Here is a 27,636-nt window from a genome sequence, read left to right on the forward strand (position 1 = left end):
ATACCCAGAATTTTACCAAGTACTTTTTTGTGTGGAATCAAATCTCCTCACAATGAAAGAGCATATTTATCAAAGGGAAAACATATACAATATTAATGTACTGCCAGGCAATGTTAGGGTGAGATAAGAGGCACAGCAATAAAAGGTGATCAACTAAAAGTCAAGTCCCGCAGTGCTTCAAATAATCTACTGTCACAGCTCTGAACCAGTTCTGTTGGATGCATTCCAAAGACTGGAAGCGAAATGTGAGCAATTTTCTTTGAGCATAATCACGGAGTATCATCCTTCAGTGACATTGCAAAGCACAATTAATACCATCCACAGCATGACTTCCTTGTAACAGTCAAAGTCTGAGAATTAAGCCCGAACAAGCATTTACTGGCAGCTCATAGACTGGCTTCATTACGTTTTGCATCGATTGTAAGAGGCTTTGAGTATCAATGCATAACGGTTGGTATGACCCAGGAGTTAGGCTGGTAACTGGAATGCAAGAGATGTGACGCTATCGAAGGTAGCCTCATGAACTATTGGGTTACATGCTGGTGATAGAATAACTGCAGTTGAGTGAATTAGAATTAGAACAGTACAGCACAGAACAGGCCCTTCGGCCCTCAATGTTGTGCCGAGCAATGATCACCCCACTCAAGCCCACGTATCACCCTATACCAGTAACCCAACAATCCCCATTAACGTTATTTTTTTAGGACACTACGGGCAATTTACCCTGGCCAATCCACCTAACCCACACATCTTTGGACTGTGGGAGGAAACCGGAGCACCCGGAGGAAACCCACGCACACACGGGGAGGACGTGCAGACTCCGCACAGACAGTGACCCAGCCGGGAATCGAACCCGGGACCCTGGAGCTGTGAAGCATTGATGCTAACCACCATGCTACCGTGCTTCCCCGATGCAGCAGTGCAGTGCAAAGGTAACTTTATATATAATAGTGAATAAAAGTTAACACATTGTCACTGGCTTAGAGCAATCCAGGGGCTGCAAAAATAATTGGGGTCTCCCATGTTCTCTGTGGTGTTAGTGCAAGAGTGATACGTGCAGCAGAACTGCACAACAATGACACACCATTTGCTCATTTGTCATAGTGTTGGCAAGAAATGAATACATACAATTACTCCAAACTGCTCTGGTTCTGAGAGATCATTGTATTCTTCTTTCAGCTCAGCTAATGCATTCAACTGTTCCTGCTGAGGAAGCTGTTTAATAAGGTTCTGAAAAGAAGATCAATTCACGTTATTATCCACGGTACCCAGTAATATTTTAACAATGCCAAACTGCATAAAATTTTCCAATGCACTCCAGAAACCATGGCCGGTTGACCAGTATGTAATCACTGGTGCATCATAATTAGTCAGGGAAAAAAATGCTCCATTGACTGAAGCCATGAGTCATAAAATAACATGATTGTGGTTGTTGGAGGCCAATTATTTCACTGACATGACATCACTTCTCAACCTCTTCAGAAGAGCATCCCAGGCTCAACCATCCTCAGCTGCTTCATCAATGGCTTGGGAGGGGGAGTGGGGGGAGGAGGAGGAGGAGGAAGGGAGAGGACGCATTGACCAGAAACATGACTGGTCCAGCCATGTAAATACTGTGGCTACAATAGCAGCTGAGAGGCTGGGGATTCTGTAGTGAGTAACTCACCTACTGACTCGCTAAAGTCTGTCCGCCATCTCAAAAAGCACACAGAATTGTGATGGAATATGTATCCCATCCTGCCTGAATGAGTGCAGCATGGGAAACTAAAGCCACTACATAAAGTTCCTGCTGTAAGGTGCTTTCCATCCATCCCACTCTTAATACTTGTGATAAAATCAGAGCTACACACCAGATAAAAGCAAAAACTTGCCTGGATTAGTGATTCTGTCAGAACCTTCTCATCCACCTCAAGAATTACTCTTTTGATTTGATCGTATGACAAACGGAAAGAACCCAAGAAGATTGCTATATAAAACAAAACACATCATGCATACATACAGTGCAATCCACATGCGGGTTTGGCCAAACAGATAAAACAGGAAGCAATTTGACAAATTCAAACCAGTCTACACAGGACCTATTTCAGCAGTTTACTCACCACAAACAATAATTTCAATTAAGTAAACATTTTATCTAGTTTTGATTATTTTGTTTTGTCACTGAATAAAGTTACTGATGTTACTTTAGAGAGACAAAAAGTGGATTAGACACATCAATATCATTGCATACTAATAAATACTTTTGCATTCTCTCCATGTACTTACATAGATTTTGTGCTGTTTTGCCATCCATCACCTTTAGCTCTTTCACTTTCTTCTTCTGCGTTGTTTTGTTGTCATTCATGTCTTGTTGCTCCTTCTTGGCTATAATAATAATTATAATAATAATCTTTATTATTGTGAAAAGTAGGCTTACATTAACACTGCAATAAAGTTACTGTGACACTCCGTCACACTGCGGCGCCTGTTCGGGTACACTGAGGGAGAATTAAGATTGTCCAATTTACCTAACATCACATCTTTTGGGACTTGTGGGAGGAAACCAGAGCACCCGAGGAAAACGAGGAGAACGTGCAGACTCTGCACAGACTGACCTAAGTGGGAATTAAACCTGGGACCCTGGCGTTGTGAAGCAACAGTGCTAACCACTATGTTACTGTGCCACTGCCGACAAATGCATGCAATGTTTCTCAGATTTGATGTTTAACAATGAGGGCTAAACAATCAAAATGATAAATGCGATATAAGGACGCAATAGTTTTCCTTTTAGATATATACTACAACCACACTTCAAAGCGCCATTGAGTCAAGAGGGAACACAAATCTGGAGCAGTGGTTAGCACTGCTGCCTCACGGGGCCGAGGATCGGGGTTTGGTCCCAGCCCCAGTTTACTGTCCGTGTGGAGTTTGCACATTCTCCCAGTGTCTGCACGGGTCAAAGTAAGTCAACGATAATAGGGGAATGGACTTGCCATGAGACAACACATGTGCAACAGGTTTGGGAGCACTAAAGGTTAACTGAAAGTAGAATGAAGGAGACCAGTCAGGACTGCATTGGCATAGTTAAGTCTAGAGGTTATGAATGAGGGTTTCAGGATCAGATGAGCTGAAACATTACCGAGGGAGTGATTGTCAAAAGAGCTCTCTTTTGGATGAAATATTAAACCGAGACCCTGTTTACCAACTCAATGATCGAAGGGCACTTTAAGAACAAAAATGACATCTATTTATCACTCAAACACCGTCATTAAAATAGATTATCTGGTCGTCATCACATTGTTGTATGTGAATATTGCTAAATGCATACCGGCTGTCACATTTCCTAAATGAAATAGTAACCAGACCTTTTTATTTATGAAGTTCTTTGAGTTATGAAAGGCACAACATTAATGTAACTTCCTTCTTTCAAAACAGCTTGTATCTCGCCATTTCTACATAATTGATCAAGTTCAATTGGTTATGAATCATAATTTGCTCTTTATGAAGAGTTGTGTTTTTACTTCACTAACTGGGCCAGGATTTGTTGCTTGTCCCCGGTCGCCCTTTAGCCACTGTTGCTGAACTTGTGACAGACACTACACTAATACAATACGTTATCAGACCCTATATCAGCTCAGGACCAGACGTGTGCCAGGTTTGGGGATTGGCAGGTTTGGGTCCCAGGCCAAGCATGTAAAAAGTATGAAGACTAAAGAATAAAAGAATCTTATTCAAATTGAAGGACCTGAAAACCAATTACATTCAAATGTAGTTTGGTTTTTGGATCCTTCCGGATTTTGGGATGCCTTACTGGTAACATCACTATGCTGATACCCCAAATCTCATTAGGTCATAAACAAAGAAGCTGATCATCAGTCTGTTCAGTCAACAAAGCGTTGAAAAGAAATGCTGAAGATCGCATTGGAGACTGGGCTTAAAGTTTGGGAAACAAGTAACAATTCAGTTATGATCAAAGAATAAAGCAGTCAAGCACGTGGTTTTCCTTTTCTCGTATGAGTAACGAGTAGCAGCTGGGACAATTACCAACCATAGCGCTCTCACCATATGAATTAGGAGTAGGCAACTCGGCCTGAGCGTGTTCGGCCATTCAAAATCATGGCTGGTCAGATTTCAACTTCAACTCCACATTCTTGCCTACCCCTGATAATCTTTTGCCCCTTTGCTCATCAACAATCTGTGTACTGTGACCATAAAAATATTCAGGAACTCAGCTTCTGGTGTCCTTTGAGGAAGAGGGTTCCAAAGACTCCACACCCTCAGAAAAGAATTCTCATCTCGGTCCTGAACAGTAATCCTTTGGACTATATTCCCTCAAGAGGAAATATCCTCTCCACATCGACCCTATCAAGACCCTTCAGGATCTTACATATATGTTTCAATCAAAATGTTTACCTTACTTGATCCAATTTTTGAGAGAAGACTTTTATCTGAATGTATTTCCTAACTGGTTGTTAGACGCACCTACACCACAAGGGCTGCAACAAATGCTAGCCTCGCCTTCAACACACATTGCGTTAAAAAATTTATTTTTAAAAAGAGATTATTGCCTCTCTCTGCCCCTCAACTGAGCTTCATGAGATATGTGGAACTGGTAAGACAAGAGGATTGGAAAGAAAGGAATTTATATTTATGTAGTACCTTTCAGAGTCCAGGGGTCTGAGAAAGCAAATCAGGGGCAATTAATGAATAATGTTTGGAGTTTAGTCACTGTTATAATGCAGGGAAATATGGTATCCAATCTACGCACAGCGAGGTCCCAGATTGAATCATTGAAATTGACAACACCAGAGGTCATGTGACTAATCATGTCAGTGCTGGACAAAAGAAAGAGTTATCCACCTAATCCTAATTTCCAGCTCCTGGTCTGTAGCCTTGTGGGTTATGACACTTCAAAAGTATACCCAAGTACTTTTTAAATGCAAGGAGTTCTAATGAAAGCTCACAGTCTGGAATCCTTGGCCGGGTTTCTCCCCTACCCGGCGGGGCGGGGGTCCCGGCGTAGCGGAGTGCGGCAACCACTCCGGCGTCATGCCTCCCGAAAGATGCGGAATTCTCCGCACCTTTGGGGGCTAGGCCCGCGCCGGAGTGGTTGGCGCCACGCTGACTGGCGCCAAAACCGGCGCCAGCGGCCTTTGACGCCCGCCGCCGGGGCTGGCCGAAAGGCCTTCGCTGGTTTGTGCATGCGCCAGTGCGTCAGCTGGTGCTGACGTCACCACCGGCGCATGCGCGCTGAGAGATTCTCTTCCGCCTCCGCCATGGTGGAGGCCGTGGCGGCGGCGGAAGAAAAAGAGTGCCCCCCACGGCCCTGGCCCGCCCGCCAATCGGTGGGCCCCGATCGCGGGCCTGGCCACGGTGGGGAAACCTGGGGTCCGATCGCCCCCCCCCCCCAAAGACCCCAGGGGCTCGCTCGCGCTGCCAATCCCGCCGCTACCAGAGGTGGTTGAAACCACGGCGGCGGGAGAGGCCTCTCAGCAGCGGGGCTTCAACCCATTGCGGGCCGGAGAATTGCTGCGGGGGGCTCGCCAATCGGCGGGGCAGGGTTGGAGAATCACCCGGGGCCGGCATAAATCCCGCCCCCGCCGTGGCAGAAATTCTCCGCCACCTGGGAATTGGAGGGGGCGGGATTTTCACTGGCCCCGGGCGATTCTCCGACCCTGCGGGGGGTCGGAGAATTTCGCCCCTTATCTCTATTTCTCTCCACAGATGCTGCTGAACCCTACTGAGTTTTCCAGGAATTCGGTTCCTGTTTTAGATTTCCAGCATCTGCAGTATTCTGCTTTTTGATTAAGTAATTAGTCAGATATGGATTGATAAGAATAGTCTGTTCCTGTGTTGCTACTGCCGTTATTTCTATCTCACAACACGTACACGGGCTCAAAACACCGAGGGAAGCTAAAAGTTGAATCAATAAACTGATATCAACCATCTGTATAGCATTACATGCAATTTTTTTAAAAATCATTCGTTTTGAACACCACTTTAAAAATATTCTAAATTTGATGATCAGGCTACACCACTGGCTGACCCCGGTAATTTTCTTTCAAATCCAACATCAGATCTTCAGTGCTGCTTCAGAAACCTGACATATTCAACTACTGGTATTATGTTTGGTTCAATACTGAAGATTCAGTTCGCTGCACATCACTGAAGGAGAATTGAATGAGCTTCATCAAGAACTAAATCACACTTCATCATATTTCTTATATATAGAAGCAAACAGTTTTTCCAGAGAGGCCCAAGGACAAATGGGCATTCAGCCATGCAAGACTGAGCCTGCACTTGCACGACAAGCAGCACATTTATGGAGACACACTCCAGCCACTGTATTTATCTGCAGTACTGCAATGCAGTGCAGTTTTTCCATCTTACTTATTGCAGAGAATGTATGTAACCATGAAAGTAAATCCTGAACACTTTATGTAACTATGTTTATCCAGTCATAAAAGCTGGGCATTAGATATTTCAGTGTTATCCAATTTATTGTCTTTCAGGTATGCGAGCTTTAATGTATATTTTAAGAATCTATTCTAAGTTTTTGCTGAGTACTACGTAAAGAAAGATGATCTTGTACTTTTGGAGTTCCAAAGAGCCTTGTAATCAATTAAATATTCTTGAAGTATTGATATTTCAATGTCTTTACTAAAACCTACCTCTTTCATCCATCTTTACTTTCTTATGTGGCTTGATGTCAAAGTTTATTTGGTAATCCTCATGCGAAGCATCTTTGGATATTTTATTACATTAAATACCCTATGTAAACCAAAGTTGTTATTCATGCAGGAAAGCCGGCAGCCAATTTTCAGACAGCAAGGTCCCACAAATCGGCATGTAATAACGACTAGATAATCAGTATTTCATTCATTTTAGTTGAGAGATATATATGGGTCAGGAACCAGAGGAAACTCACTATTTTTGAAATAGTATCTTAGGATCTTTTATGTACATCAGAGAGAGCTGACGGTGTCTCAGTTACATGTCTCACTCGATTGACAGCACCCTTCTCAGTACTGCACTGAAAGTGTCAGCTCTGATTTTGTGCAAGTCTTTGAAGTGAAACTAGCACTCGCCCTCCAGATTCAGAAACTTTTAGGGTAGGGTTTAAACCCTAATGGCTTCTGAATCAGGAGGGAGAGTGCTAGATTGTACGCCTGAAAGCGTCCGTCAAGGCTCAATATTGGGCCATATTGAACACCTTTAGTCTTAGATTCCTGTGATATACATGATACAGGACATGACAGGACATTTTCCTCACAATGCCCTTTCTGGTTCTACGAAAGACCTATCCAATTAGTCGCACACCTTGCCCTTTCTACATAACCCAGCAAATAATTCCCTTTCAAATATTTATCTAATTCCCTTTTGCAAGTCATGATTGAATCTTTCACCAGCCTTTCAGGTCAAGCATTCCAGATCACAACGTGGTGCACAATAAAAAAATCTCATCTGATCTCTGGCTGACCTATCAAATACCTCAAGACCATAAGACATAGGAGCAGAATTAGGCCCCTTGGCCGATTGGGTCTGCTCCGCCATTCAATCATGGCTGATATTTTCTCATCCCCATTCTCCTGCCTTCTCCCTATAACCCCTAATCCCCCTATTAATCAAGATAATCTGTGTCCTTTGGGTACCAATCCCAATGTCAGCAGAAGCTGAAAATAATTCTCACTTATGCTCATCAAAAGACTTCATGATTTTGAACACCCCTATTGAATCTTCTTTTAACCTTTTCTGCTCAAAGGAAAACAACTCCAGCTTCTGCAGTCTCTCAACATATCTCAGGTCCCTCAACCTGGTTACCATTATAGAAAATCTGCTGTCTCCAGCTAAGGCTTTGACATTCTTCATAAATTGTGGAAACCAGTATTGGACATGATACTCCAGCTGTAGCATTACCAGTGACTCAGAAAGATTTAGCATACCTTCCTTGTGTTTTTTTTTTGCTCAATACCTCAACTTATGAAGGTTCCTGCAAGCTTTAGAAAAACAGCTGTGCTTAATTAGCTGATCTCATCAGGCAGGATGCTGGTAGGGATGTTATAATTGGCCTCAGAGCTCTTGGACGAGAGATAAGCTCAAGTTAAATATAAAAAAATTGAAAAAAGCCGACACAGGGTTCCTGCTCCACTTCACGATCTAATGAGTCTTACCGGAAAATGGAGGCTGTGGATAGAATCACACTTGGGTGAGATTTCCTCTTCCCCGCCTCATCTAAATGGTGAAATTTGTCAAAGCTAATTTCCAACACTCGAGTCAGGAATGGCCATTCGGCAAGCACTAGACAGGTAGCACTGCTGCCTCATGGTGCCGAGGTCCCAGGTTTGATCCCGGCTCCGAGTCACTATCCGTGTGGAGTTTGCACATTCTCCCCGTGTTTTTGTGGGCTTCGCCCCCACAACCCAAAGATATGCAGGCTAGGTGGATTGGCCACGCTAAATTGTCCCTTAATTGGAAAGAATTAATTGGGCACTCTAAATTGATTATAAACAGGCAGGTACTAGGCATCAGTCAATGTCTTTGGAATCAGATCCTACAGAGGTGGCGTATTCAGTAGAAAAAAAACAATCAGTAACCACCTGCGCTGCTAATACAGGCCACAAGTTTAACGCTAAGCAATTAATAAAATGCTAATTACACTTTCAGCAGTTGGCCTTCCCTTCACCAGCAGAATCTTCTTAATGAGGTCCAAAACATAATCATTCAGTATCTGAACTTTCCGTTTCTCACCTTGACTATTAGTCTTGCTGTTGCTGACAATTGTTTGTTTTCCACTAACATTTATAATAGCTGTAAATGCTTTCTGTCCACATATGAAGTCTGTACAGCATTTGGATTAATCTTGATGAATTAGGCGTCAAGTTAAAACTGCTCAAGAACCAGAACCTGCATTAATGTCCATAAATTTAGACCTGTGCAATATAGAAATCCCCTTGAAACCCGCGCCTCACATCAAGAAGCCTTTCCCTCTATAGATTGAGCCCTACCCCACATACACTGGTGACTTCTCTGAATGCATCCTCCCGGGATCAAGTAATTTTTCAATCCGACCCCACTAAAGCAGTTTTTGCCTCACTTCACAAGAACATTAATCCTTCCTACCACTGAGGATCTTTCATCTCCACCTATGTTAATAGAGCATTCTGACCATTTCCCCAACCCTCACCTAAGGGCCTTTGGTTCCGCTTACCCCAACACTCCAACTCCCCTCTCTGGAGTTTCTCACACATCTCCCCCCCCAGCTTCCACTGGTAGATTCCCACATTCCCCCAAGAAGTTTCCAGTACTGCCACCGCCTGCAACACCCCCCCCCCCCCCACTAATGAGGAATAAAAAGTTTCAAAAATTAGTTACATTTGATTTAAATTGAGAATACAACAAGGCCTACCCCTTCCCAACCTGTCAGTTGAACAAATTTTCCATGTTTCCACCTCCCAGTCAAGGAAGTCCGCCACAGAGGTGGTATTGTGCTTTCCTCGCTCACCTACCTTCCTTCACCCACTCACCTCTTTGCATTTTCCTGCCTTCCTTGCCCCACTCTGTCCTGGAGCATTATCACAAGAAATCGACTGCAAACCCTGTGTAAGAATATTCCCTTTCAACCAACTGAGTAGGTTACACCAAATCATCAACGTGCAAGCAAGAAGCCATAAATAACAGGAAGCTTTCACTGTATTCTGAATCAGGACTACATGTTTAAACATCATAGCTACATCAGAAGCTCTACTTCTGGAAACTAATCTGCAATGGTTTTGCACAATGAAATTTTATGATTGCATTGGGAATGCATTTAATTTGGATCCATCGGTTTTATTTATTACAATGAACGCCTTAATAATAAATGGTGCACTTTGCAGCTAAATATCTTTGGACGGATAATCTTGCAAAGGGATAACAGATTCAAGGGGCAAAATTCTCCCCTACCCGGCGGGGGGTCCCGGCGTAGCGGAGTGGCGCCAACCACTCCGGTGTCGGGCCTCCCCAAAGGTGCAGAATTCTCCGCACCTTTAGGGGCTAGGCCTGCGCCGGAGTGGCTCCCGCTCCGCCGACTGGCGGCAAAACTGCCGCCAACGGCCTTTGGCGCCACGCCGCCCGGCGTCGGGTAACCAATTTGACTCATTTCACGCGAGATAAAGAAACGGTTGAAGACACTCTATAATGCAAAGGCTATGGGCCCTGACCATATTCCAGCGATAGTCGAACATGCCGTGAACCTAACCAAGCTGTTCCAGCACACAGGCATCGAACCTGCAATGTAGAAAATTGTCCAGATATATCCTGTACACAAGCAGCAAGAATTCAACCTGGCCAATTACCGCCCCATCAGTGTACTCTCAATCATCAGCAGTGATGGAAAGTGTCATTAACAGTGCTATAAAGTGGCATTTAGCAATACCACTCAAACCGCTCAACATCTTCCAGGAAAAAGCAGCCCGCTTGATTGCTACGTAGTGCACGAACATTCAAACCCTCCACCACTGACAAACAGTGGCAGCCGAGTGTACCATCTACAAGATGCACTGTAGTAACTCACCAAGGTTCCTTAGACAGTACCTTCCAAACCCAAGACCACTACCATCTAGAAGGACAAGAGCAGCAGATACCTTGGAACACCATCATCTGGGAGTTCCCCTTCAAGTAACTCACCATTCTTACTTGGAAATATATCGCTGTTCCTTTGCTGTCACTGGCTCAAAATCCTGAAGTTCCCTCCCCAGCAGCACTGTGGGTGTACCTACACTTCAGGGACTGCAGCGGCACAAGAAGGCAGCTTAGCACCACCTCTGAAGGGCAACTAGGAATGGGCAATCAATACTGGCCATAAATAGGGACACCCATGTCCTGCAAAATGGATAAACATTAAAAGTTCTACAAGACACTAGTTTTCAACCATTTCTCACCTGTTTCCACCATGCATCTAACAGTAAATATGTCAATTCATTTCAGACACAAGGGAAGTTTTACAAACCCTAAGTTTTCATTACTTCTAACATTTGTGAAGAGCTTGTGTTTTGGTTCACTTTGAAATTGAAACTAATTTTTGAAAGAGGAAAGTGAGAACACAGCAAAGAAATAGCAGGTGACTGGAACCTGTCAGATGTGTATTACTCTTGCAGTCTCACTCAATAGTACATACATACGTCATTCAATTTTGTGGTTCTACTGATCTCCATAAAGCTCTTATACTTTATTTTCTCCATTGCATATCTGTTGGAAAGTTATTTGGGCAGGCACAGTGGTCTTTATCATTCTTGTGTGTTAACCATCACCTCATCCATTTTAGCTCACTTGGCGTTTGAACGTTTGGTTTCGTTGACAGAAGTCATCTCGAAGACATTCAAGCCTTACTCTGGAATTTGAGCTATAATGAAGCTAAATACTTATGCACTACCCCTTCACCATGGAACTGCTGTCTTCTGAAATGTTAAATGTCTCCCTGTTCAGCTAGGCACTAAAGATCCTACAGCACTCTTTGAAGAATAGCAGGAATTTTTCCTGGTGTCCTGGCCAACATGTCGAACACAAGTATATACAAATGTAGAAAAAAAGGCATTTTATTGAAGCTTTTCATCTTGCACTCATCAGGATAATGTCAGGGGAAACAACAAATTGTATGCGAAAACAGTACTGATTGGTTGGCAAGTGGATTCTGATTGGTTGAGGTGTGCCATGGAGCATGCACCTTGTAATAGTACATCAGTAACGTGGTATATGAATTTCAGTGCCAGTGTGATGCTTGATATGTCGGCCATACCTCCGTCCCAAAGACTGGTGGATTGTATCAAACAGTATGTGCCTTCAATCATTTGCAATGAATAAGGTACACACCGGACCCAACCAGCCCATTGCAAAACACAAAAGTGTCCAAAATTAGATGCTATTTGCACTTGGACAACATTTACTACATAATCCTCAGTATGCAAAAAATTACCCTGGTCAGTCGGGCTCAAGGTGCAGCTTGTTTGCATGTACTGAAAGTTGCATATATGAATACACAGGTGTCTGAGCTTTGCAGACAAAGAACATGAACACACATTATATACAGGATATATCTGGACAATTTTCTACATTGCCGATTTGATGCCTGTGTGCTGGAACAGCTACACAAAATAAGTGAAAGCCATTCATTGGTTCATTCCTCAGGGCAATGCTTTGACAAGGGTTAAACTGCCTCGTTCAAATTTGCAAACAATTCTCACCTCTACCAATTAGAGTCCACGTGCCAACAAATCAGTGCATACTTAGTATAAATTAAAAAAAAACTTTCCCAATTAAGAGACAATTTAGCGTGGACAGTAACACGGGGTCACGATCGAACACGCGTCCTCGGCACCATGAGGCAGATGTGCTAATCATGGCGCCACTGTGCTGTCCTCCACTCAGTATAAAGTTGTTGTTTCCCCTCACATTGGCATTCTCACTATATTCCTGATGAGTGCAAGTCAAAAAGCTTTGACAAAATGTAGTTTTTCAGTAATACTCAAGTCCTCTACTCGCAAATGGCTATTTAAAAATACAAGTGATTAATTCGTCGTTCGCCTCATTTGAATTTAGCAATGATGCTAGAACTTAGAAATAAAAGCTGAGAAGGGTTTTGAGAACTTGAGGCGGAACTATAACGTGGCTTCTTGCTTTAATTTTCGGCTGAATGCTTCCTTCTGACAGATTTCACTTCTTCAACAAAGGCAACAGGAAATTCTGGAATGTGGCCTTCCCTGTGGCCCCTAACCAGGTCACTCAATGATCAAGCAACAGGAAGTACAAGTCAGAACTGTTTCTTATCAAGATTGAGTGTCCTGAATTTATAAATCTCCCCCCAAAAAACCAAGATGTGTCATTTAAGATGAAATGGCCATCAGTCTGCCATCACATTGGCTAACGCTGGATTTAGTTACTGCTGTTGCTCAGACTGTTCAACATGCCAGAAACCTCATCAGACTGTCTTTAAAAAGCAGCTTCTGTAGCATTTCGGTTTTCTCCTTTTTGTTCTAACTGTCACTCTTTTTTTAACCTCCTAAACAAATGACTCTTACTGGGGTGCAGCATTTTGAACTCCTCCCCATCACTGGTATTTTGTCTGAACACCATTCTGCATGCTTGAGCTTAAATGACCGGTCGGCAGATGAATTGCAGACGATCAAAATCCTGTCCTCATCGGGCATCCTGACATGGTACGTTTCAATATGGGGAACTGGATATTGTAGTGAGGGACACTAAAGATGACTGCAGTTGCTTGACCGCTATCCTGATTGAGTGCATCAATTTAGCACAGGTTGTGGATCAAACACTGGGTCTGTCCAACTGAAAACCACAGTGGTCAGAGCAGTGATCTGCCAAATCAGCATTTATATTCCCTCCATGTGTTATTTTTAAGGGCAAGAGTGATCCAGCTGTCTGTATACGTCTGGTGTATCATTGTGGTTCAATTTTTACCAGCCTTGTTCCTGGGCAAAAGGCAAGGGGTCGAGTCCCACTTTAACACAAAATCTGGGTTGGCGACTTCAGAGGTTAATCAACCCAAGTTTAATTTCTATAGAATTGTTGCTGCACTTTCCTATACATCAACGGCCACTACGCTGACATAATACAATGTATGCAAAACTCTCGGTGTATTGGAGAGAGACTGGATAAATTACAATATAGAAATTTTCTTTCTTTTTCCATCTCTCATGACACCAAAGAGAACATAAGACCATAAGACATAGGAGCGGAAGTAAGGCCATTCGGCCCATCGAGTCCACTCCACCATTCAATCATGGTTGATTTCAACTCCATTTACTCGCTCTCTCCCCATAGCCCTTAATTCCTCGAGAAATCAAGAATTTATCAATTTCTGTCTTAAAGACACTAGAGATCTGGGCCAGTAATTTGCAGATGCTCTTTTTTTGGAATTTAATATGACTGGACGCAGAAAGACCATGGACTAACGAAAAGGCACCCTTTCATCTAATTCAAAAAGAACGTATCTTTGTGTCTGAACATCATTTCAGAAATAGATGATATGCAATTTACCAAAGATCAAAAAAGAACTCTCAACAAGTATTTCAGTACCAGTATTAACGAGAGTCTAATCTGGCTCCACTGAGTCTTTTTTCCCCCTTCCTTTCCTCTTTTTAATTAAACTAATGCACAGCAGCTATTCAGAATAGTAATTTTCTTGGATCAAACAGGTCAGAAAAGTAAGATTCTAGCTGATTACTATATCTCATTCATTAGCCCACACAGAAGAAAATGTACAAACAGGTCTCCTCTCTCGGGGGAGGAAGACCGCTATCTTCATCAAAGGAAAAAAAAAACCCAATCAATCAATTTCATTAGAACAAGGCTGTGTGTGCAGGAGACCCAAGAAGAGTCATTAGAATTTCAATTCTTTCCTTAATTAATCTTACAGCCAAGTAGGTCAGAATAACGATACAGAAGACCAACAAAGATTAACATAAAATTTAGCTTCGTAAATTGAAGGAAATCTGCTTTATATTGAGCACAGCAAGACGCCTTGCAAAATTTAAGTGAACTTTCTTTGCCTTTTGATGGGGGCATCATTAGTACCAGAAGCTGAAAATTCCAAATCAGTAATGGATTGAGAAGTCTGTATGCCTTGATTTTCTGTCAACAAAAGCAAGGAAAATAAATAATAAATAAATAACCTTTCTTGTCACAAGTGGCTAAAACTGACTGGTCTGCAAGGAAATTATAATATGAAGCAATATGTTTAGGTGACAAGAGCGGGATGATTTACATCTTTAATAATTCTATGCTGCACTTCCAATCCGATATCTACCCCATCACTAAAACTGGCTGCATCTACCATCAAAGCATTCCCCATCACCAATCCTACCCGAGCTTGTGCATTGCTGAAACATTCTTACCTGCTTTCATTACCTCTAGACTTCATTATTCTATTCCTCCATCTTTCATAGTCATACAACATACAATGCAGAAGAAAGCCATTCAGCCCATCGAGTCTGCAATGACCCACTTAAACCCGCACTTCCGCCCTATCCCCGTAACCCAATTACCCCTCCTAACCATTTTGGTCACCAAGGGCAATTTATCATGGCCAATCCACCTAACCTAATTTCACACCCGATAAAATTGATCTCATCCAAAGTTTTACTGCCCATGTCCAACTTGCACCAAGTCCCATCCCTGAATCACCCTTCAGCTCTTTGGCCTACACTGGCTCATGGTCCATAATGTCTCAATTTTAAAATTCTCAACTTTGTGTGCATATCCCTCCATGGCCTCCTCTTTCCAAAGTCTGTGACATTCCCAGCACAATAATGCTTTGGAATCTCAGTCTTCCTTCACTTCAAGAATCTTGTGCATCTTCAACTTCTATTGCTACATCATTTGCAACAGTACCTTCAGTTATCTGGGCCCGAAGCTCTCAAATTCCCCCACTTAACCTCTCCAGCTTTCTTACCTCTATGGAAATGCTCCTTCAAACGTGCTCTTGACTAAGCTATTGGCCATCTGTCTTAATGACTTCTATGCCTGCCAAGTTGTTTTGATAATAATCTTTATTAGTGTCACAAGTAGGCTTACATTAACAGTGTAATGAAGTTACTGTGAAAATCCCCTAGTCGCCACACTACGGCACCCGTTCGGGTACGCCGAGGGAGAATTCAGAATGTCCAATTCACCCAAAAAGCATGTCTTTCGGGACTTCTGGGAGGAAACCGGAGCACTCAGAGGAAACCCACGCAGACACGGGGAGAACATGCAGACTCCACACAGACAGTGATCCAAGCCGGGAATCGAATCTGGGTGCTTGGCGCTGTGAAGCAACAGTGCTAACCACTGTGCCACCATGCCGCCCCATTGCATGTTAAACAGTGATATAGAAGTGCAAAAGGTTTTTGTAGCAACATAAAATGCAACGTTATGCCACGGATAGTGGTTTGAAGTCATTACCTACTGATTAAGGGAAGGTCAGAATTGCACTGCCGACAGCATATCACGCCCACTCTAAGCATGCACTTACAATACAGTCAGCTCCCCGATAATGTAAAAGAAAATTCATTTTGCACAAGTTGCAGATAACCAATTTTTCAAGGTGCTCTGACTCCACTCACTTACATTTGATTTGGGTGGCTTTACATTCGAGTCAAAGAGAAACAAAGAAACAAAGAAAATTACAGCACAGGAACAGGCCCTTCGGCCCTCCCAGCCTGCGCCGATCCAGATCCTTTATCTAAACCTGTCTCCTATTTTCCAAGGTGTACTTCCCTCTGTTCCCGCCCATTCATATACCTGTCTAGATGCTTCTTAAATGATGCTATCGTGCCCGCCTCTACCACCTCCGCTGGTAAAGCGTTCCAGGCACCCACCACCCTCTGCGTAAAAAACTTTCCACGCACATCTCCCTTAAACTTTCCCATTCTCACCTTGAAATCGTGACCCCTTGTAACTGACACCCCCACTCTTGGGAAAAGCTTGTTGCTGTCCACCCTGTCCATACCTCTCAATTTTGTAGACCTCAATCAGGTCCCCCCTCAACCTCCGTCTTTCCAACGAAAACAATCCTAATCTACTCAACCTTTCTTCATAGCTAGCACCCTCCATACCAGGCAACATCCTGGTGAACCTCCTCTGCACCCTCTCCAAGGCATCCACATCCTTCTGGTAATGTGGCGACCAGAACTGCACGCAGTATTCCAAATGTGGCCGAACCAAAGTCCTATACAACTGTAACATGACCTGCCGACTCTTGTACTCAATACCCCGTCCGATGAAGGCAAGCATGCTGTATGCCTTCTTGACCACTATCAACCTGCGTTGCCACCTTCAGGGTACAATGGACCTGAACTCCCAGATCTCTCTGCACATCAATTTTCCCCAAGACCCTTCCATTGACCATATAGTCCGCTCTTGAATTTGATCTTCCAAAATGCATCACCTCGCCTGGCTTGAACTCCATCTGCCATTTCTCTGCCCAACTCTCCAATCTATCTATATTTTGTTGTATTCTCTGACAGTCCTCCTCGCTATCTGCAACTCCACCAATTTTAGTATCATCTGCAAACTTGCTAATCAGACCACCTATACCTTCCTCCAGGTCATTTATGTAGATCACAAACAACAGTGGTTCGAGCACGGATCCCTGTGGAACACCACTAGTCACCCTTCCCCATTTTGAGACACTCCCTTCCACCACTTCTCTCTGTCTCCTGTTGCCCAGCCAGTTCTTTATCCATCTAGCTAGTACACCCTGAACCCCATACAATTTCACTTTTTCCATCAACCTGAGTCATCTAGTTATTTGATGTAAAACCAACAAACATTCACATAACGTCAATGCAAAATGTGTGACTGGCTTGCTTGCCTCTATTCTGTCCCAATTCAAAATTGGCAGATTGTAATTTAGCAGCAAAAACTAAGAATTTTGTGGAAGGAAGAACAATTGTGTCAAGAAGTATGTGGAAGGTAAAAATATCAACATCAACAGTGGACCTTAAAATGAAGAAAATACATCTGCAAATAGCACTATGAAGCCCATGCCAGGATAATTACAATAGACCTGACAGAGAAATAAACCTGGTCAATTTCAAGTCATAAATGGCATAAATGATAAACTCATCTCTGATGATATCACAATTGAAATTACTCCACCTCGTTCAGAACAGTTACCCAAGACTTTGGACCGTTAAGTTTTTTGGAATAGAATTGGAGAAATTCCTCTCTCCTCCTTACCCATACGGATCAAAATGGGTTTCAGATTGGGTAACTGATTTGCTGCTGAACAAACACCTCAATACCAATGGCACAGAACTAACAACACAGAGGCAGAGAGTTCAAACACCACCAGGGTCCAGGTTCGTTAGTGTCATCTGCCAACTTCATCTGGTCTACATGACTCCAGTCCACAGCACATGGTTAATACTCAGCATTCTCCAAGGTTGCCGAGGAAGTCACTCAGTGACCACGATGGTCCCATTGGTGTTGCCCACGTCCCGTGCAAGGGTATTTAAAAAACAAAGGTGAGACAATGCCACAAAATTATTTATGCTCTACGTTTGGCAGGCGTGAATGCAAACCTCTGTTCTCAAGTGCACATCTTCAATGTCAGGGTGCTATTGTTGCCCCGTTATTTTACATTTCACATCCACAAATATAAATGTCAAGCATTTAATTATTTCATAGAGTATATACCCTCAGAACTGTCATTAACTCATGTACTGCATAACTAAAACACTAAGTGGTATGGTTCAGAGAATCCAGACAAACCACTCACAGTGGTCAACGGTTTAAATACTGGGAAACAGGAGAGGGAACAAGGGGAGTCAAAATGGTTGTAAAGATGTTGGATGAAGTAATGAGGATGGCCATTGAATTCAGCATTGTATAACATCACTTGTGTTTGTATGGCACCTATAATGCAGTAAAACATCTCTAGGTGTTTCATGGAAGCCTTGCTGTGTGGTTTTGTGCCAACCTTTGTTTCATAGTGCTTCTCTAAAATGCTTTGGGATGTTTTATTATGCTAAAAGAGTTGTTGTAATAGAAATGGGGCTTATGGGTCACAATCCCATGCCGATATTGTCCAGGTTCACACACCAACCATCCAATCAGCAAGGCAACAAAATGAAAACAGCTCTTATCAACAATTGACCCCCTTTCCACACCCTTGAAGTATGTTCACTGACATTTTCTCTGTGCTTATCTACCAGTTTTATCAAATCATTAGTTAGCAAAGCTGTTTATGATATTTTCTCGAGTTGTAACTTAAGAAAGCAATATTACAATAGAGCGACAAAAAAATATTCCATTCTCGAATGCGATCTCACTTGTCCTGAAATCATTTGCTGCAAGGCCATTGATTTTCTCTACTTGCACATCTGTGTTGCTGAAATCCCCAAGGACCAAGCTGCCTAACCCAGAAACATCAGCAAATTACAGAGCGTGCAATGAAAATTACAGCTCTTCAATCTACCGTGGTCCCTTTCAGCAGTACAATTCCTGGTGCATAAAGTTTCCTGCAGGAATGTGGTGCTAAGCTTAGAACAGTGCCCCTGTAAGCAATTTAAATGAGGATGATTAAAATGCCACAGGACTGAGAGACATTGGATACATCATATACTCCTTGGCATTTAAAAAGTATTACACATTCTACCATTGGCAGCGATTTACTGCTACAGATCTTTAGGTATGACGCACCAATGGCAGCTGCATGTTACACGATATATAAATATAACATTGCTCATTTTGGTCTTCCTCATGTTCATTATAGGAGAAAATAAAGCAAACCAAATTACAAACATCTGGTTTCAATAGGAAGTCAGTGAGCCTTCAAGCCCTTCGAGCTTTTTCTAGTTTTTTGTTTGCTCTGTAATAAATTTAAAATGTTCCTTTGATCTTCCCTTCAGAACCAAGTTTGCTTTATAGGCAACCTTTGGTTTGAAGTTCTACTATCTAACTGCAGAAGATATTCCAAATGTACGATAAAATATTCCACAGCTATACTGCCTTTGAACTCTTGCAGGACTATGATATCAATCGACAAGAAAATAAAAACGTGAAAAATGAGATACACATGCACCAACCACAGTTATAGATAGAATTTATGGCACCATATTTGGATACCAAAATCCACAATTAATTCATAACAGATTTACTGAAGAATATTCAGATTACTCATAAGTATGACTTTTAAAAAATACATAACTTTTTTTTCCCCAGAAAAATATAACTAAATTCCAAATAGAACAGATAAGAATCTAGTTCGAGTTGAACAATGACTGGACCAGATGTCAAATCGTGAATTACATCATATTTTATTTCAGATGAAGCTGTAATGTGCTTTGGCAATTTTATTACATTTGCAGTTTAACAGAGGAATGCATTTACAGTTCCTTGTGGCAAAGAAACCACAAAGCAACAAAGGATTTTGTACAGTCAAAGGGTTAAAAAGTTGTTCAGCTCCCATTTAGCACTTCAATCTGCGACTAGTTCCCATCAATTCGATCTGCTGTTTAAAATGCAGAGATGTATAAAGACTGGGGTACTCCAACTCAAAAGAATATGACAAAAGGTGGAGCTTATAATTTTTTTTTAAAATCAGCATTTAGCAAATAAATTACAGAAAACTTCATTAAGCTATTTGAATCAAGGTCCTAGCTATATTAGTTAAGTCTATTTTAGCTGTTGAACATCCTCGTCTGCCTTAATATTGTGAAATTAATCAAGCAATTCTAATGCTTTGATGAGATCTGTTTATTACTGAGAAATGACTCGTAGATTTAAACTAAAAGAAATGTTAACCACAAATGAAGACAAAATAACAATCATAATCTTTATTATTGTTACAAGTAGGTTTATATTAACAATGCAATGACGTGAGTGAAAAGCCCCTAGTCACCACATTCCGGCACCTGTTCGGATAAACAGAGGGAGAATTCAGAATGTCCAATTCACCTAACAAGCACATCTTTCGGGACTTGTGGGAGGAAACCGGAGCACCCGGAGGAAACCCACGCAGACATGGGGAGAACGTGCAGACTCTGCACAGACAGTGACCCAAGCTGGGAATCGAACCTGGGACCCTGGTGCTGTGAAACAACAAATACATGCCAAGCTTTCTTTGAATTCTAACAGATCTGCTCCCTGCTAATTCACATTGCAGTTTCTAAACTCATTTATGGGATATGTGCATCGTCTATTGCCCATCCCCGATTGCCTTTTAACTGGGTGGCTTGCTAGGCCATTTCAGAGGGCTTTTGAGAGTCAACCACATTGCTGTGGATCTGGAATCACATAGGCTAGATCAGGCAAGGATGGCAGATTTCCTTCTCTTAGGGACATTAGTGAACCAGATGGGTTTTTATAACAATCGATAATAGTTTCATGGACATGATCAGAGTTGAAATTCCAGATCTTTATTGAATTCAAATTTCACCACCTGTCGTGGTGAGATTTGAACCCAGATCCCCAGAGAATTATCGTGGGTCTCTGGATTACTAGTCCAGTTCATGGATCATGGTGGAAATTCTGGTTTCTATTTGGTTATCTAAAGGGGTGAGGGGACATTTGCTGTATGATGCCGAAGGTTCATGACATATGAAGTATGTCACCCAATGGGTCCATACAAATGTTTGTTCTCCATCTTTTCTCATCTAAATGTTTCAGCATAACCCCTACTCCCTTCTCCCTTGTTGGTTTGTTCAGTTTCCCCTTAAATGCTTCGCTTCAGCCACGCACTGTGATATTGACTTCCACATGGGGCAGCAAAGTGGCAGCCTCAGAGCACCAGGGACCTGGGTTCAATGCCAGCCCTGGGTGACTGTGTGAAGTCTGTACATTCCCCCAGAATGCATGGGTTTCCTCCCAGAGCTCCGGTTTCCTCCCACAGTCCAAAGTGCAGATTCGGTGGATGGGCCATGCTAAATTGCCTCTTAGTGTCCAAAGATTAAGGGAGGTAATGGGGATAGGGCAGGGGAGTGGGCCTAGGTAGAGTGCTCTCTCACAGGGTCAGTGCAGACTTGGTGTGCTGAATGGCCTCCTTCTGCACTGTAGGGATCCTATGATTCTACTAAAAGTCTTCACATGAAGAGATTTCTTCTAAATTCCCTCCTGGAGTTCTTGGTGACCATCTTAAATTGATGATCTTCAGTTACATTCTTACCCACAAGAGGAAACATTCTTTCTGTATCCAGTATTCTGTATCAAAGCCTTTCATAATGGTGAAGAACTCTATTAGATCATCCTTCAGCCACCTTCTTTCAGGAGAGCCTATCAATCCTTTTCTGATATGCAGACCCATGAATATTTAATATCATCCTTGTACATCTCTTCTGCAGCCTCCATATGCTTTCCATAGTGTAGCGACCAGAACACCAAGCAACACTTGGACCAAGGCTCGATAAAGAATTAGCACAACTTCCCTACGTTTCAATTCTATCCCTCTAGAAACAAAACCAAGTGTTTTGGTTGCTCGTTATTGCCTTCCTAAACGGCGGCACAATCTTTAGTGATAGGTGCAGTGCACTCAGATCCCTTTATTCCATGAGTGATTTGGCGCTCTCAATCATTCAGTGATAAGCTTTGCTTATCAGGTGACCAACTCCCAGGGAATCCTCCAGGATGTTTAACCCCAGTACTGTTAGTTTCGACTCTCTGAATAACCCTGGTGGTATTACAGAGTGTAATTTGGATAATCGGGGCATATACAGGGTCATACAAACATTTGTTCAAAGCTTATAGAAGCAACCTGAAAATAACCATAATAAACAATTGCAGTTCACAAGCAGTTGTTTCTACGTGGCACTTGCAATTTTGATGCATGTGCCTATGAAACTTGGCACAATGAGAGGAGGACCGTACAGCTCATCTAGCTAGAAGGTTCAGGGTGAAACAAAATGGCAGCTCATCATTGCCACTGGTGGCACTTTACCTACTATCTGGGGAAACCATCACTTAAAATGGGTTGATTAGGACTGATACTGACTTAATATTGAAATAATGATTGGAGGCAGATTTGGCATTGACAACATTTCACGATAAGATGCAGTATTTAGTGTCAGTTTAACACCTACACTATTACTATTAAGTGTTGCTCACGGATGTGATTCCTTTGAGCTTCGCACACATGAAGTAACAATCGCATGGGCAGTCTAATTACAGACATAAAAGAAAAAGATTACATTGTTACTTTCTCACTAAAGAGGAACATTCAACATGTCTGAAAAGAAAATTACAGAGGGTTGAATATCACTTCATTGTTCGCATTGTGAATTTTATTCTAAATGTCTAAAATTCGAACAGAATTTCCAATGCTAGAATGCAGAACTGTGTGTACTCGAAATGCACTCACGGCAAAAAGAAAATCCTCAATTCAATTGGCAGTATTTAGCAGTTAAATACTGTTCATATCTCCAAGATGTGGAGATGCTGGCGTTGGACTGGGGTGAGCACAGTGAGAAGTCTTACAACACCAGGTTAAAGTTCAACAGGTTTGTTTCAAACACGAGCTTTCGGAGCACTGCTCCTTCCTCAGGTGAATGAATTCACCTGAGGAAGGAGCAGTGCTCCGATATCTCCAAGCAAACTGCAGCCAACTATCATGAGAAAGCACTGGACAATCTCAGCAGGTCTGACAGCAGCCGTGCAGAGAGAAGGCAGCTGAATGTTTTGCGTCTGGGTGACTCAGTCAAAGCCATCCAGAATCGAAACGTCAGCTCCGTTCTCTCTCTCCACAGAGGCTGACAAACCTGCTGGGTTTTTCCAGCATTGTGTTTATTTCAGATTTCCAGCATCTGCTGTACTTTTGAGCCTTTGTACTTCAGAGTGTGTTTTATCCTGACCATTTTCTTCCCTCCTCTGAAGGTTCCAATTGATGCTGAGATTAATAAGGACATAAATGCAAGTTCTTTAAGTGCTTTACCGCCAATTAAGTACTTTCGAAATGTAAGTCACTGCTGTAACGTAGGAAACATGGGAACCAATTTGCACAAAACAAGCTCCTGCACACAGCCATTTGATAATTACCAGATAATTGGTTTTCTTTAAAAGTGACTGATTGAGGGATAAAGACAGTCCAGGATACTGGGGAGACTCTCCTATTCTTAGAAAATGTGCTGGAGATTTGTTACATTGACCTGAGAGAACAGAGGGTTTTTCATCTGATTTGAAAGATAGCAGCTTTGTCAGTCCAGTACTTAGGATTTTTGTGCTCAAGTCTCTGGAGTGGGATTTGACTTAGTGACGAGTTTGCTTACCACTGAGCCATAGCTGACACTTTAAATTACCATATTAAATGACCACACCAAGGGACAGACCATCTTCCAAGAGCTCATCCAAGTGGCTAGTCTTTAAGTGCTGGCTTGGACAGCGAGTGCTGGAAAACTAATCAAACATAAAGGCATTATGGCCAAGCCTGGTGTTATCCACACCATGCAATTTCCAGTAGGGAGTCAGTGAACAGGCATTAGATGTGAGAACGAATGCAAGACAACAAAGGGCATTTGCTGCACCTTGACAGTTGTCAGATGAAGAATTCCTGCATTTGTTTGGAGTCAATTCCTTCAGAACAGGAGTACAGAGAAAATTGGAGCCTAAAAAATATTTATTCAAACACATCTGACTTAGCTGTATACATTGAACAAATGTACATAACTGACAGCAAAAGAAACTCAAGAGCATTTCAATATAAAATATAGGTCAGTCCTACCCAGAGGCATTTTATTACACTAGAATTCCAATTATTTATCCCCTTTGCTTAATTATCTCCCAATGCGATGCCGACAGACAAAAATAAAATTTGTTTCTACCTTTTAAGGCTTTGCAAACTCCAAAAAAAAACCCCAGAAAAATGTATTAATGCAATCATTTCCACGGAAACAGAAATGCATTTAACATAAACAAGTCTCTGGCATTCTATTTTGCAAATCACAATTTCTTCCAGATTTAGGTTGCAACAGCATTAGTATGTGGCCTGGAAAATGTAGAGTGGGGCTGGGGGGAACTTGAAGCAAATAATCATGGATGATGAATCCAAGTGCTGGGGGGGGGGGGGGGGGGGGTGGTGACTTGGAGAAGGGCAAGAACGGAATCACTGGGAGCAGAACTGTGCTAGGCAACCAATATATGGAAAATATTCATGACCAGAATGCAGTCACACAGTTACCATGAACCAATCAGCTTTGACAGCACAAATGAGCAGATAAATAACATTTGCACATAAGAATATTGCAAAAAAAAACAAGCAAATAATTGAAACCCACAATTATCCCAACACCTGTTAGAGCATATAGAAACAGAACTCAAGTGTGAACACCCTCCTCCACCTGTATACTCTGGCTGAAGCATGTCCTAATTATGGAATGCATTGCAACAGGTAAGCTTATTCTGACCGTACCTCTGCCCCCTGCATCCTTGGCAACAAAATAGGACAAGAACAGCAAGGTCATGAAACCATCTTCGTCTCCAGGTTCTTTGCCAAGTCAAACACCATCCTGAACTGGATACATATGGCTGTTCCTTCAATGTCACTGGGTCAAAATCACCATCATGGGAGCACAGATAATAATAATCTTTATTAATGTCACAAGTAGGCTTACATTAACGCTGCAATGAAGTTACTATGAAAAGCCGCTAGTCGCCACATTCCGCCGCTTGTTCGGGTACACTGAGGGAGAATTCAGAATGTCCAATTCAACTGAGAAGCATGTCTTTCGGGACTTATGGGAGGAAACCGGAGCACCCGGAGGAAGCTCACGCAGACATGGGGAGAACGTGCAGACTCTTCACAGACAGTGACCTAAGCCGGGAATCAAACCTGGAACCCTGGCGCTGTGAAGCAACAGTGACAAGCAGGACAGTACCTCTTCAAGCAGAAAGTTCATCACCGCTGCATCATAATCTTGGGGCAAACAGGGATGGGTAATAAATTTGGACACCCACTTATTGAGAATTATCCTTTCAAGAAGATTGCTGTAAGTTTTTGTAATTATTTGGCAAAATCATGGCCATTTTAAGACCATCGAAAAGTACTAAAAAGGTTATACAGATGCAGAGTCACTGAACTGTTAAGTCAAAAATAAAACTGTCAAACATAATTTTATGTAACTGTCCTCATTTAAGATATTTAGTTTGTTCATTGCATTACCTGCAATGTGATACCTTGTTGGCTGCCAAAACCACAATTTTCAGACCAATAATTTTCCACATGAAGCTAGAAACAAAAGAATATTCATGAAGAAACACAAATAAAATATTTTGGGATTGCACAGTGAGAGAACAACGTCCAGTCATTAAGCGTTGGTGCTTACAACCTCAGCTTTTAGTAGTCATGGCAACCCCATCTATTACCTAAAGCACTGTGATCAGACGGCAGGAAGAATTAAGCAGTCAGATCTACAGAAAATACAGGGTTAAAGCTCTAGAAGGTTTCTTTGTGTAAAGAGTCATGCAATTGCTAATTTTGCTGTTTTGAAACATTAATTTTACACCGAAAAATTGTCATAAGGTTCCATTGCCCAAGAACTTTAGCAAAATATGTTCTCAGTTTGAAAAGAGCCTTGCCAGAGTCTAAAACTGAAAACACAGAGACAAACCGACATTATACTGATACTGACTCAGCTGTCCTGTCATTCAAGGACACGCCACTGCTTGGTTAACCAACTCGAACTCAATGAATTCCGCAATACAATACATGATTTTATTCTAGAGGGGAAATAAGAGTTCAACAACTTGTACAGGAGATCAGCAAAGAGGTCCATTGATGGTATTTAGCATTACTTCACAATATACTGTTGTACTGTGAATTACAGGGTTACACAGAGACTTAAGACCGAACAAGTGACTAACAGAAGTCATTTTCCATTCCCCGAATAACATGTTGGGTATGCCCAATGCAGGATGGAGCATGAATTGAGGCCAGGAAAGTCTGGCTCCAGATCTCATCCACAAACATGAGTTAGCTAGCGTTGACCTATTATGATTAACCTCTACATCCTAGTGCTTGAGCTGAAAAAAAATTTGTTAATACCAATTCCCCACAGTTCTGGGAGCTATGGATGAAGTCAGTGTTTTTCAAACTTTTTTCCCCAGGAGCCATTTTTAACAACCGGCCTGCCTTCGTGACCCACCTTTATTGTGGCAGGTGAGCCTGCTTGGTCCTCATGATCTTACTTGCGGCAGGTGCCAACAACCAGGATACCTGCTGAATATTATGTGCCCTCCTGCAATCATTCCCGCCAGCAGGAAAGCATAAACTTCAGCCCTACGTTTTTTAAAAAAATTGCTTAATTAGTATAGCATAGCACTTTGGGAGGTCTCCAGAATGTGCAGGAAGTCAGAAATCCAGAGGAAAAAGGTTGCAGTCTCAAGAAGTCTGTTTCTTGATTCACAGTTGCGCAGTGGTTAGCACTGCTGCCTCATGACGCGAGGGACCCAGGTTCAATTCTGGCCATGGGTGAATATCTGTGTGGAGTTTACACTTTCTCCCCACGTGTGCGTGGGTTTCCTCCGGGTGCTCTGGTTTCCTCCCACAGACCAAAGATGTGCAGGTTAGGTGGGGTTATGGTACAGAGATAGGGTAGAGGAGCGGGCCTAGATAGGGTGCTCTTTCAGAGGGTTGGTGCAGAGTCGATGGGTTGAATGGCCTCCTTCTGCACTGCAGGAATTCTATGGTTCTATCTGCCCTTCTATTTATCTCGGACTTTAAGGGGGCCTATTGAACACTCCCAACAATGTGATTGGTCCTTTTTGCTTTTTATGTTCCACCCATAGAGCTTCAGTTGAAGAGCCTTCCAAGATATCGTCCCTCCTTACTGCTGTAATTGATTACCTGATCAAAACTGCGAAATCACCTTCCTCTTTTACCTCCTTACCTATCTAGTCTGAAGATCCTATAACCGGGAATATTGAGCCAATCCTGAATCTATCAACCATGTCTCAATGAACAGGAACAGGCCCTTCAGCCCTCCAAGCCTGCGCCGACCATGCTGCCCGTCTAAACTAAAATTTTCTACACTTCCAGGGTCCGTATCCCTCTATTCCCATCCTATTCATGTATTTGTCAAGATGCCCCTGAAACTTCACTATCGTCCCTGCTTCCACCACCTCCTCCGGCAGCGAGTTCCAGGCACCTACTACCCTCTGTGTAAATAACTTGCCTCGTACATCTCCTCTAAACCT

The 27,636-nt window shown here is 42.5% G+C and overlaps 1 protein-coding gene across 4 annotated transcripts in view; it reads right to left on the reverse strand.

Moving 5' to 3' along the window:
* LOC119965493 (protein diaphanous homolog 1-like) overlaps positions 1 to 27,636 on the reverse strand; it is a 421,840-nt gene that overhangs the window by 111,783 nt on the left and 282,421 nt on the right. For all 4 annotated transcript variants that reach the window (XR_005460521.1, XM_038796347.1, XM_038796349.1 and 1 more), the window contains 3 exons: positions 2,266 to 2,364; positions 1,872 to 1,966; positions 1,129 to 1,230 (listed from right to left, as the gene is read on the reverse strand). Coding sequence is in view for 3 of the 4 variants with exons in the window: in XM_038796347.1 (XP_038652275.1) it covers positions 1,129 to 1,230; positions 1,872 to 1,966; positions 2,266 to 2,364 (296 nt within the window). In the remaining variant the exon portion in view is untranslated. The remainder of the gene's footprint in view (positions 1 to 1,128; positions 1,231 to 1,871; positions 1,967 to 2,265; positions 2,365 to 27,636) is intronic.

The sequence above is a fragment of the Scyliorhinus canicula genome, chromosome 4, assembly GCF_902713615.1.
Source record: "Scyliorhinus canicula chromosome 4, sScyCan1.1, whole genome shotgun sequence".
Lineage (NCBI taxonomy): Eukaryota > Metazoa > Chordata > Chondrichthyes > Carcharhiniformes > Scyliorhinidae > Scyliorhinus > Scyliorhinus canicula.